The sequence below is a fragment of the Tetrao urogallus genome (assembly GCF_951394365.1).
Source record: "Tetrao urogallus genome assembly, chromosome: Z".
Taxonomy (NCBI): Eukaryota; Metazoa; Chordata; class Aves; order Galliformes; family Phasianidae; genus Tetrao; species Tetrao urogallus.
The window spans coordinates 38,369,714-38,383,431 of NC_136816.1; the positions used below are offsets into that span (position 1 = coordinate 38,369,714).

The window sequence follows — 13,718 nt, forward strand, 5'->3', positions numbered from 1 at the left end:
CTTATATTCTGGTCCCCATATTTATTTAGAATTTCAGTTAATGAGAGTGATGGAATTTACTCCCCCTCAAAAAAATGGAAAACAATAATCTAGGTTAAATACAGCTTATACAAGCAACAGTCAACACATCAATAGATAGGACTGCTTAAAGTGGATTATAGGGAAAGGATTTAGAGTGAGAGTGTTTTATTTTACTAAAATATTGTCTGCATTCATACAGCGCTCTGTGTGACACCAAGATCAAAACATTGCCCCAGAAACACATCCAGAGTGCTCACTACACATGTGACACTTGCAGAAGTGTGTGCTCCCCTGTCAGCATGATCCTGCTTGCATGCAGAATGAGGAGGCTTGATGATGGCCACATACATCCAAGCTCCAGGGCTTCACATAGGGCATAGCTCCTCTAAGCCACAGAATTGCAGCACAAGTTGGATTAATGATCTGCTGATGTGAAATACAACATCCAGCCAAGGAAAATGACCAGTTTCCAGAGACTCCGTCCTTCCAAAACGATCCGATAAGAACACAGGTTGTTATATGCACAGAGTTTGGGGTAGGATAATTCTTTTTTCTCTATCTTGGAAGAAGTTGTCTTTCCAGCTCCCTGTACTGCTCTTTATTTTCTGCTTATTATTCTTGATATGATAAATGATATGTGGGTATCATCTTTACTTGCTGTACACAATTTATAATATCTGGGTGAGGTAACTGCCACTGGAATTGAGTGTGGTTGCCCTGTCTGACAGAAGCAGGCAGAGAGATGCATAAAAATGTTGATGCACTACATCAGGATCATATATTGCTGCCAGAAAGTCTTCCAAATGCATGAGAAAAAAAGAAAACAAAACACAACTTTAATCCATTTTCTATGAATATCCTGCACTATAACCAATCTCATCAGTATCGGATGAAGCTGGATTCCCTCAGGAAATGGTGTGTAGAGGCTGCTCTGTCACATTCCTAGACAGTCTGTTCTGAGATGGTCTTGACCATAATGTTTTATTTCAATCCCTCTCTTTCTCTGATCTGGCATTCTGGCATTGGGGCCTGCAGGATCAACTCGTTCCAGAACCATGTGTATTTCTCAGGTTCAAAACTAATATCTCTGTACTTCCTCCTCTTCCGACTCTTTCTGCAGCTTTATACTCCAGCAGCCAGAACAGTAATTTGCTATCTCTCTGCCACTAGCAATGCGAACTGTCTCTAACAACAGCAAAAGCACACTTTGTATAACATGAGACCATTGTAGCTGTCAGAGATGCTGTTCTCCCTGGCGAGCTACTAGAACCAGGATTAGAAATGAACGCATTAATTCTCTGTGCTTCTTTTGAAACGTTTAGTTGCTCTATCATTTTTTACCCATTTTGTTGTTAAAAAAAATGGAGGAGCATTCCTTCCATTGAAACTACAAAGAAATTCAAATGTTATTAACACTTAACAGCACATACAGACTACAGATTAACAAACATTTTCCTTTATGATCTTCTGCTCTTACACGACTATAACTACTGTGAGGAAATAGTCTCCTTATAGGCTTAAATTGCTCACATATAAATTCATGAAGAGTGATGTTGTAATCATTAAAGCTGACCAAAATCCTTTAGCAGTTCCTAAATTTTGGGAATGTAACATGCTTTTCTTTTCTAGGCTTTTTTCTTTCTTAGCATAACGTTTACACCTACAAAAACAGAGCCACACAAGTCTGTGTGATCCTGCTGTATATGCACAGCACACCCCTCATTAAAGGTCTGTCTTTGAATGGGGCTGAGCACTCCAGCTCATACTGGGACAGCTGACCAGATAGAGGTGTGGTTATGCAAGAAAGCAACAGTCATGTGCTTAGAAACTCTAGCAGAGGGATGCTCAGACAATCCATCCCTGAATGCAAAGATTTTAGAAAGCATTTATATAATTAAGACACACAAGAGAATTTAATGGTGCCAGTTAAGCTAGCTGCATAGCACACAGTGTGTACCTTCTACAGTCTCAGCAAAAGTGGGACTTCTAGTCTCTGCCCAAGCCAACTGAAGACTACCCCACATGATGCACCATACTGCAGGGCATGCCGCCCTAGTTGCTTCCTCAGCCTTTGCCCATGATTTGAAACTGTCACGCCCCGATGTCAAAGGGTCTTCTGACAAAGCACAGAAATGGAACCTTACCCTCTTTGCTTCTGTTGTTTTGTTATCAGGCATTCAGCTTCACAACTACGGTATTGTGAAAGGTTGTAATACCTTAAGACTGTAAAGTAGGAACCAGCATAAGTATTCACAAAAAAATATTTAGGTCCTAAGTACTTTAAAATTCTAAAGAGAGATACTAAATGTTAATGCCAGCATAAAATTTCAAATTAGGTATAGTATGCACTGGACGTGGATTTGATGGGTGGACGACCCGATGGATAAGCAATTGGTTGAAAGGCCGCAGACAGAGGGTGGTGGTCAATGGCTCTATGCCCAGGTGGAGGCCGGTAACAAGTGGTGTCCCCCAAGGGTCTGTCTTGGGACCGGTGATCTTTAACATCTTTATTAATGACATCGATGAGGGAATTGAGTGCACCCTCAGCAAGTTTGCTGACGACACCAAGCTGAGTGGTGCGGTTGATACGGTAGAAGGAAGGGATGCCATTCAGAGGGACCTCAACAGGCTGGAAAGCTGGGCTCGGGTGAACCTAATGAGGTTCAACACGGCAAAGTGCAAGGTTTTGCATTTGGGCCGAAAGAACCCCAGGCACCCGTACAGGCTGGGAGGAGTGGTCCTTGAGAGCAGCTCGGCAGAGAAGGACCTGGGGGTCCTGATGGACGAGAGACTTAACATGAGCCAGCAGTGCGCTCTGGCAGCTCGAAAGGCAAATGGGATCCTGGGCTCCATCAGGAGAGGGGTGGTCAGCAGGGACAGGGAGGTGATTGTCCCTCTCTACTCGGCTCTTGTGAGGCCTCATCTGGAGTACTGTGTCCAGGTGTGGAGCCCTCAGTACAAGAAAGACATGGAGATTTTGGAAAGGGTCCAGAGGAGGGCGACTAAGATGATCAGGGGGCTGGAGCACCTCCCCTATGAGGACAGGCTGAGGGAGTTGGGCTTGTTCAGCCTGGAGAAGAGAAGGCTGCGGGGTGACCTCATTGCAGCCTATCAATACCTGAAGGGAACCTACACCCAGGAGGGGAGTAAACTCTTCAAAAGGGCTGACAATAGCAGGACTAGGGGAAATGGATCCAAGTTGAAGGAGGGAAGATTTAGGTTGGATGTTAGGGGGAAGTTCTTTACAGGGAGAGTGGTTAGGCCCTGGAACGGGCTGCCCAGGGAGGTTGTGGATGCCCCGTCCTTGGACGTGTTCAAGGCCAGGTTGGACGGGGTCCTGGGCAACCTGATCTAAATGTGTATGTTTGGTGGCCCTGCTAGGCAGGGGGGTTGGAGCTACATGATCCTTGAGGTCCCTTCCAACCCGGGTGATTCTGTGATTCTGTGATTCTGTGACTTTTTCCTGAATTCACCCATTGGGACAGCACTGCAGTTCCAGTAAAGGCAAATGGAAATTGTGACCACTGTCACAGGGACACAGGTTAGATCTAGGTTTTAAGATACCAGAAGGCAGTCTTCCATTGAACTTCTACAGGTAACAATGAAAAAATGTATAAAATCATTTTCCCTGATTTTTCCTCAAATTCTAGAATCAAATTCTAGAAACTTAAGAGGAATATTTAATTTTTAATCTTAAATCTAACCAGTAATAAATGTTGCACTGCTTAACAGCCATTTCAGAAATATTTATTCCCTATACAGCATAGGGAAAGACTGAAAGAACGCCTGCTATATAGCAAGTATCCCCTGAGCAGAGTTTTCCTTCTAATGAACACTTCTGTGTTAATTTAAAAGGTCATAAACGAAATTCTGTAACATGATCTAGATTGTAGTCACAAATACTGCCACTGATCCTAACTTCTGCTTCACATATTTACTGAAAATATATTTTTACAGCCTAAAACATGCCTTGAAGTAAAAGCAAAGGAGTCCAGTTGGCATGCCCCTCAAGTTCATCAAGTGCAGAGTGGCCAAAGAACAGAATTTCTGAAAAGTCAACAGTATTTTTAAACAGCTCTGAGCTGAAATCCAGCTAATTTTAAAAGTCATTAATACTTATGTTTAAGACACACACTGCTTTGAAAATTTCAGAATAGTTTGTGCATTTTTTCTTAATAGAGTGCATCTCTTGCAAAGCTCTAGTATTTTTTTAATATTTAATTTTGTGTTTTGAATTTTCCTTTTCCAAAACCAGAAGGACCAAAGCTGACAGACTCAAGAGACCAACATGATCTGCCTCATTTTGAATATTCTTGTCTGCATATTGGCCTTTTTTCTGCTTTTAGTAGAAAACATCAAAAGGTAATTTCATTGGGTAGCTGCCATGATTATTTCTTAATCAGGGTTTCTTAAGTGCTAATAAAAAAAGTCCGCTATCACATGAATATTGTAGTAGAATCAGACATTAACAGATTTCACAAATAAGCCTCAATCCCTTTAACATTATGATTAACATTCATTAAATAATTCTTCTTATTGCAGATAAATGAAGAAAAATCACTATTACTCAACCAAATTTTCTAATTGAAGAGCCATCAACTCCTGCTAGAGCAGTAATGGATTTGGCCTGCACAGTACATGGGGACAGCCACATATGCAATACATTCACTTGATACTAGGTGAATGTGCTCTGGATTAAGCCTTTCATCTTTAGGTTTCTGCCACACAATGTTTAGCTTTGAGATGGGTTTGCTTCATCCACAGGCCAAACATGCCCCCTATGCTGAAAAGGAACGCTGCTGTTTAGGTTGCTATTCCCTAGATACGGCTGGCCTGAAGAGGTCAGTTTGTCAGTGTCAGTTTGTCACTAGACAATCTTTAAACATCCCTTATAGCTGAACTATTTTGTTCTGTTTCATTCCTCAGAAAAAACAAGGTGTTTCACCCCACCCTCATCAATACTTCTGGTGTTGTTTTGGTGCAGGCAAGGAAGAAACTCACTTTATGACATGGCTATTGCTTGACTCTAGTACTCTCGACACTGGTGTTTGTCACCATGCTTTTCTCTTCTAGGTCTAGTGACATTGCTAATGGCAGTGCTAATGCTGGCTCATCAATGAAAATCAGTCTGATTTTCATTTCACTGTAGCCTCAGTGGAGTACAAGGCATTGATTCCCACTGAAGAAACCTTCCCAAAGACTTTTGCAGGTGGAGAACATGGTAATGTAATGCTAACATAAAGGCATAGACTTCAATAACTATTACACTAACAAAATACCAACTGTCTCATGCAAACTTTAGAGCAACATGATGAGCTTAGATCAGTGCTAATTATAGAAGGATTTGATTTAGTGAACAGTGACCCTTGTATCTCAAAAAGTATCACAAAAAGATCCAAGCTGCAGGTCTATTTACTCATGTTTACACAAAACTTTCTAACACTTTGGAGAAAGGTACTAAAGGGAGATGTTCCTGTGCCTTCTTGCACATTGTAATTCTGTTCATGCTCTAACTTACTGGCAACTGGCTTCTTGAAACACTAAGTTTGATTCTTGATTTTGACTAAGCTAAAGCCTTACTCACATAAAAGCTCTTTGAAGAAATTAAATAAAGAGTCCACAGTGGTATATACTGCATTACTTACCAACTAACTTAAACTCCCCAGCTAAACTCTACATGTGGAAGTCATCATGACTCCCTATTATTTCACTACCATGTCGTATTGATTCTTTGACCTGTGAGCGCTAATGCAGATTGCAACTACGCAGGCAGACATCAGTAACTTACCTGGTCCCAGTGTTTAATACTACTGTTGCTCTGTTTGGCTAACAAAATCTTTTAGTTTGCTAATGAGGTAGCACTTAGCAGTGCAGAATGAAACACAACCTTTCTCGTTAACAGCTTCTTATCAAGAGCTTCTCTAAGATTTCAGTCCAATAAGTCTGCTTGTTAAAACTGGGATTTTAGTATGATAATAAACTTCTTCATTCCTGCTGAAGTTTGTGTCTTCCACATCAAGCACAAATAATTTTTTTTTCTTTTTTTTTTTAGACAGCCTCACACTCCAATCTCAGCACATTTAGACTCATGAACAACTGGAAAACACGATTTGATGATGCACATTGAAAATTTTGACCCTCATCTCTATTTGCAATAAACATTCTAATCCAGTGATCAAATGTGTTGCTGTCCAAGACGGGCTCCACAAGCAGTGGCATATTCTTTACCAACACAAGACCATAACCTTGTGGTGAAATCTATCCCTTCTCCACCTCTTTAAACATCAATCTCCTGCACCAAATCATGGTATTATTTAGCAGAGTGAACTGGCACAACCCTCGCTACACAGTCACATGGTGAAACATTTACTCCTGGCTTCTCCCACTGTGCTCCTCTCTGTCCTCTCATGAATACCCGTAATATTCCACCAGTACTAGAGGAAGGATTCTGCTGTTACTGTTTATCCTCTGAGGGCTGCCCAGACAGCTTGTTTCTGGCTCCTCAGAAATGTGCCTGCTAATGTTTCATGTGCTGCTACCACCAATCCTACTAAGCTCATGATGGCAGAGGTAGAACACTCTGAATGCTTCGTGTCACCAGGTCATACAGAACTGCTCTGTGTATGGCTAGGTGAGACCAGGAGAAATGTAGATATCTGCAGCAGTGTTTCCACCAAGTACTCTGATCATGGAGCAGAGGTGACAAAGGCATTACACTTCTGCACAATACATTTTAGCCACGGTAATTGAAATTAGGTAGCTTTACTGCTTACTGAAATGCTTATTCTCAATGAACGTGAGACTGGACATCCTTCACTTTCAAGTGATGAGGGAATCTGCACCAGCAGCTAGGAGTTCAAACTCAAAATAAACCTACCTGAAATAATTTTTTTAAAAAAAGTAAGATGTCATCTTGGTTCATACTGACAAACACTAATGCTGTAATGATTTCCCTATTAGTAAATGTGGTATTTTACTAGAAGTTGAATTATTATTTTTAGACTTTGCAGCATTCTTATTCACCACATTTTTTGTTAAATTTCTGTTATGATGCAAAGCATTGTGGGAACCTCATAAGCAAAGTGGAAAAAACTTGAGTTTGTATGTACATAGATTTGAACATTTTATCAATCTTAAAACAGCATTTCATCCACTTAAAAATTTTATTTTTCTAGATTATTGCTTTGCCATTCATTCAGTACTTGATTCTGTGGGACATTCTCCTCCATACAAGTCACAAATTTTATTATCACAGCCCTTCACTACAAACTCTTCACCTCACATAATAGTTTCTTGTATGAAAAGACAACCTTCACATGTATACTGTCTATTTAACTTCCACATACTATCGTTATGTGCAAGGTGCTTCAACTATACTATTTCATCAGAACCGTAATTTCTTCAGTGACAGAAGAATTCTACTGGAGTTTCTACATGTTTTGTATTGATACACAGCTTGATTTACACAGCAAGGTTGCAATCCTCCTTTCATACCTCCATTTCACTTAGTGTATCATTACTTCACAACTAGTGCACCACATTTTTTCATTCCTTCCCTTGGAAATGCTCAATTAGTTTGATTCCAGGGGAGAGTCAGCCAGCAATAAACTCATTTATTCCATATCTGAATTAGAGCTTCATGATACTTTTCAGTTATGCACCGACTCTGTCTGTCTTCTCCACTCCGTTTCATTTTTCATTCCTGCTCCCTTTGTTTCACAAGTAACCAAAACAATATTACTGAGCAAACTCTATGGAGCTAAAAAAAGGCTCTCAATTCATTGCATGGTGCTTTCAGTGACCCCTGCCAAATGCCAACCACAGATATCACATCAGCTGGAGAGACCAGAATCCTCTGTAGTAGATTTCATTGAGTGCTTAGCTTAGCTTTGACAAATGGTACTAATCTTTGTCCTGACACAGACTACTTTTTGCTTTTCTAACAGCATGTAGAAAACACCATGCAATTACATCAATGAATACAAAAGGTGCTGTGGAGATAGTTATGTTTCAAATTTTCTACATGATGATATATGTTATGAACATTAAAACCCCACTAATACATTTCTTCTTAAAACTATCTGATCCATTTCACCTCCGAGTGACAACCTGCAGTATTTCTAGGCAAAGATATGTATGATAGCAGTCAAAATCACATTACACTGCACATCCTTTATCTTTTCATCTAAATGCCAAGTAATGTTCACTTAATGCTGAGACAATTGACAAAATGTGTAATATACACATCTTCCATTTATGTTCCCTGTTGAACATATTCATACAGTTTATAATAGTGTCAAGATTCCTTTCTAGAAGAAAGACCAAGCCAAAGATCATCAAAGCAATTCATTAAATGAAATCTGTAACAGCAGCATTTTACATTACCTGTATATATTACCAGTATATCCTATATATCTATTTATCTTCCCTCTTATGGCCAGACAGTGAAATCGAATACAATCCACATAAGTAGTTTAGAAATGCCAAATATCAAAATCCACTCCTATAGGTAACTCAAGCAAGGAATTTCCCCTCAATAAAAACTCCATCATTTGAAATTTCATAAAGCAGCAAATTAGTGACTCACATCTAAAGCAAGCACAGATCAAGCAATTGTATGTACATATCACACAGAGAGGATTTTAGGCATTAAGTAAACTATCATTAAATGATTTGGAAAGTACACAAACCTTAGTGTTTCCTTATTCACAAATACGCGTGCTATCTAATCTGCCGCAAATATTGGCATTAGATACAGTGACAATCATAAATATAATGATGTATAATACCAGTCCTTTAACATTCTCAAAGCCATGTGATGTGGCTTTTTTAAGATTAAAACTTTCGTTTTTAAAAGGTGCAGCTTATGCAGTGTAATTGAATTTCCAATCCACTTCAATAATCCTGAAATGTTATATCCACAGACTGGCTTTAGGTCTACACATACATGTCCATATTTTGACATGTCTATGGCTGCACAATAATTTCCAAGCACGAATTCAGTGGAGCAATGAAGAGGTGAATACCAAACATGTTACTAGATCATGGTATTAGACTGTCAGCTTCTTTTTGGTTATAGAATCATTTACAGGGCTGACTACCCTGCACAGCCCTCACTAGGGTTTCTCAGTATTGCAGTGATATTTAAAAACAATTCAGAAATTGGACAGAAAGACCCCTGTACATGCGGCAGCACAGAATACAGAATATGGGACAAGATGTAAATGCTGAAGCATGGAACATGCTGGAAAATAAATTATGGCCATATTTCTGTGCTGCTCTGTGCCACAGAATTCCTCTCAGTTTTGGCCACAGTAAACAGGGCCGGGTGCCATTGGCACAGAGGAGTGTAACAGCAAGAAGTCGTGGTGGTACATGCATGTGAACCTGTACGTATGTAAACCGCTGAACCTTTGGGAGCATGGGAAACAGTATGGGCTGATGAAAATGTGAACACTTTCCCTTCCTTTTGCAGCATCACCAGTTGTAAGTGCAGGCTGTTGGAAGGATGAGTCAGTCTTGGCACTCACAGGAACAGATACATACAGCAGTCAAACAGTCTTTTACTTTTCTTATTTTTTAAATAAATCAAGCAGATCTTAAAATTATGATTGGAACTACCGGAAAAGACCACAGAAGAGATTTTTCTTATATTAACCCCTCATACTGAAGAAAAAGAGCAGGAAAAAATTGACAAACTTTCTTCCAAGCATTGACACCATCCTATATTGCTCACCTTCACTTCAAATTGGTTTACAGAGTTACACATGTGCTTCTGCAAAAAAGCAAAGCACAGTGACCAGTACATTAAGAAAATTCCTATACTGCTCCATAAATATGCTGGACATTATCATCCAAGAATAGCACACTCTTGATAGCATGGTATTGTCTTCACTACATTTTAATTGGAAGCAGAACCTTAGCAAACAGATTATGTGTCAGTTCTTGTAATGCTATATACCATTCAGGTAAGCATCTCATGGTATGATATTTCATATAAAATATGCAAAGGCTTTTGCCTCCAACACATAGGTGGATATTCTTACCTTTGGTTCCATTGAAATGAAGCTGTGGGTACCTCTACTTGAGAGAACTGACCTTTTAATTGTTTTACTATGGTAAAAGTGGTAGTAATCCTTCAGTGTTCCAATCTGTAAGGGGAGAGATGAAAAAAAGAGAAGGAGATTTAATTTATGGAAAGCGGTTTTCTGTTTTTCATTTTTAAAGTCTATAAATTATGCAATTTCCTGCCATGCTGAAATGTTACTTGAACCCGGTGATCATCTTTCAAAAGAAGGACATATGATATGAAATGAATGGAGTGTCCTTGAGGCATTAACTGCATAACCAAAGATTATAATTGAGCTGCTTAGTCTGTCTGTATCTACCTTCTTAATGTTTAATTTATATGCAGTACTTAAAGTAATTCTGTATCAATCTATATCCAAACTGTCTTCAAACAGCAAGTATAAAAGTCATCAAATGACTATACAGCCATTAAAAAGCATTCCATCTAGTTTGCTTCAGTAGCTGTACTATAAAATGCACTAAATTTGGTTATTTATATAATTAACTTACAAAAAGCATGTTCACAGCATCAGACTATACAACAAGCACAGGCTCCTCTCTTGGCCAAAGGTGATCAAAGAAGAAGTAGAATAAAGAAAGGTGAAAATGTTAACCTCTTAAGATAGAAACTGGTTCGAAGTACAAAATCAAATTAGGCAAAGTTGTACATTTCACAAAAGTACACTATTTTTTATGCATCCTGTCATCACACAGTAACAATACAGGTGTTAAGTGGAGACAGACTGCAAAATTTGAAAAAGAAATTTCCCCACTAGTCTCACCAACATAAAAGAAATTCTTAACGTGAAAATTTAGTTTCACAGACCTATAAACAAACATTCAGCATATATCACTCTGAAAGTAATGCCTCTTATTTATTTCCATGGAAACTACAACAGATACGAGAACAATCGCACAAGAACAAATTCTCACATACAACGCAGTAGTTTTCAACATAGTCACCACCATTCTATGTGCTTTTACCAGCCATGAACAAGAGAACACATGATGCACTCATAAATATCTGCACTGGTGGAAATGACCACTGTTTCACAGCTATTACGACAACATTATTGCTATGAAAATGTTGCCCATTCAGACCAACTTTCACTGCGCTCACATCCACTGTGTGGTCCCCAGAGATGTTCAGCAAGCATTGATAAATGTCAGTGGGAGCCCTTTTTCCTGCACGGAGGAATGACACATCTAAGCTCCATACATCCACGTCCATGCTTCCATGTCAGACATCATTTTGTCATACTGCCCCTCTACTGCCATCTGCCACATGGCAAAAAATATAACAGAATATTGGTGGAAAGGTTCAATTTCTACTGCCGTACCACCAACATCCACTTCTGATAATGTGGGCCAAGATAATAAAATAGGAGGCATTACTTTAGGAGCAACCCTGTTATTGAGGGAGAACATTTCATCAAGTTGTGAAATTTCAGTAAATCTTGTAAGACGCGTAATAATTTAGACAAAGCTTCTTTAATGGTGAACAAAAAATGGACAACAGAGCTTACTGTTATTTCAAGTTATAAGACGAAGCAATTTTGGCAAACTGTCTTGGTTTTACAAGTGAACATCAAAAAAGATGAAGCAACAAAGATCCCATATTTAAAATTTGTATCTGTAAGAATACACATCCAGCAAATTTGGTTGCTTAACATTAAATGTTCAAGGAGAACTGGAAACAAGCCACTGAACTCCAAAAATACGCTTTTAGAGTGTTAGAAAACAAAAATCTTGAGAAAATCAAAGTAAAGCTACGAAATACTGACAGATCTTTTTTGTTGTCACAAAGCACTTGTACATTTTATCTTGAAGATGTAAGTGGAACTGGGAATGAAAGGAAAATTTTTTACAAAAAGAAAAAAAAAAATCTATCTACTGTTCAAAGAGTCCATCTATTGGGAAAAATAACATCAGGGTCATACTCATCACTGTTCAGTTGATACAACAGTATCTCCCTTTCAGGAAGAATCTTTTTTTTTTTTTTTTTTTTTTTGAAGTACAATATCAAAAACTTCAGTCAATACAAGTTGGTTTATCACAAATTAAATATGAATTGGTTTGACTAAGCCTAAGTTAAATATACTAGCACTGGAATACTAATCTCCATGCTGTCTTCTGTCTGAAAAGGCAATTCAAGCTTAAGTGGTATCAATCTGTCTCATGGAAAAGCCTGGTCTCATATCTACATGGGCATAACTGTGAATAAAGCTGCTTAAAACATACATCTGGAAGCTTTCTCATGGACAGCTCAAAGAGCAGAAGCATCCTAGGACTTCTGAGGTCACCCACACATGGTCCGCTGTGGACTGAAGTCTGTTACCTGTGCCACAGCAAATAGAAGTTCTCTGTTCACAGACCAGCATATTCCTCTGGTGACATAAGGAGCCACACAGCCCAAGTCGCAGAAGGTAAAGGTAGTGATTGGAAGAATGAAGAACCATTCGCTACAGAAGATAAACAGTTTCAAGACAATCTAAAGAAGCTGAATGCGCACAAGTCCATATGAACTGATAAGATACATTTGAGGGTCCTGAGAGAACTCGTGAATGAAGTTGCTAAGCCACTATCCATCATTTTTGAGAAGTTGTGGCAGTCCAGTGAAACCCTCACTGACTGGAAAAGGGGAAACAATCTCAGTTTTCACAAACACAAAAAAGAAGGCACCAGGGAACTACAGTCCAATTAGCCTCACCTCTACCTCCAGCAAGATAGTAGATCCTCCTCAAAACAATGCTAAAGCATGAGGAAAATAGAGAGGTGATTGATGACAGCCAACATAACTCCACTAAGGACAAATTGTGCCTCACAAATGTGGAGTTACAGTGTTGTCGGAAAAGGGAAGATCAACTGAGGTCAGCTACCTGGACACAGTCTGTATGACATCCTTGTCTCTAAATCGAGGAGACAAAGGTTTAACAGACAGACTGTTTGGTGGATAAGAAATAGGCTGGATGGTTGCACTCAGGAAGCTGTAGCCAACAGTTTGACATCTAAGTGGAGACCAGAGACAAGCAGCATTTCTCAGGGATCATTTTTGGGACCAGCACTCTGTAACATGACAGCTGAATCAAGTACAATCTCCGAAAATTTCATAAAATCAGCACAGAATCATAGAATGGCTTGAGTTGAAAAGGACCTAAGAGATCATCTAGTTTCGACCCCCCTGCTATCTGCAGAATTGCCAGCCACTAGAACCACTAGACCAGGCTGCCCAGAGCCACATCTAGTCTTGCCTTGAATACCTCCAGGGATGGGGCACCCACAACCTTCTTGGCAAACCTGTTCCAGTGTCTTATCACCACCTATTTGTCATGGATACCAAAGCTGGGTAGTGCAGTTGACATGTTGGAGGGATGTCATTCACAGGGACCTTGAGATGCTTCAGAGGTGGGCATATGGGAATCTCATGAAGTTCAATAAGGCCGAGTAAAAGGTGCTGCACAAATACAGGCTGGGCGATGAGTGGATTAGAGAATGACTTAGTGGTGCTGGTTGATAAGAAGCTCAACATGATCCAGAAATGTGTGCTTTCAGCCCAGAAAGCCAACCATATCCAGGGCTGAATCAAAAGAATTGTGATCAGCACATCACTCCACTCTCATGGAACCCCA

General features: G+C 39.5%; 1 protein-coding gene across 1 annotated transcript in view; it reads right to left on the reverse strand.

The window, feature by feature from the left end:
* Positions 1-13,718, reverse strand: part of PCSK5 (proprotein convertase subtilisin/kexin type 5) — a gene marked incomplete at both ends in the record, with an annotated part of 197,944 nt that overhangs the window by 160,878 nt on the left and 23,348 nt on the right. The window contains one exon of the mRNA XM_079548178.1: positions 10,068-10,172. Coding sequence (XP_079404304.1) covers positions 10,068-10,172 — 105 coding nt within the window. The remainder of the gene's footprint in view (positions 1-10,067; positions 10,173-13,718) is intronic.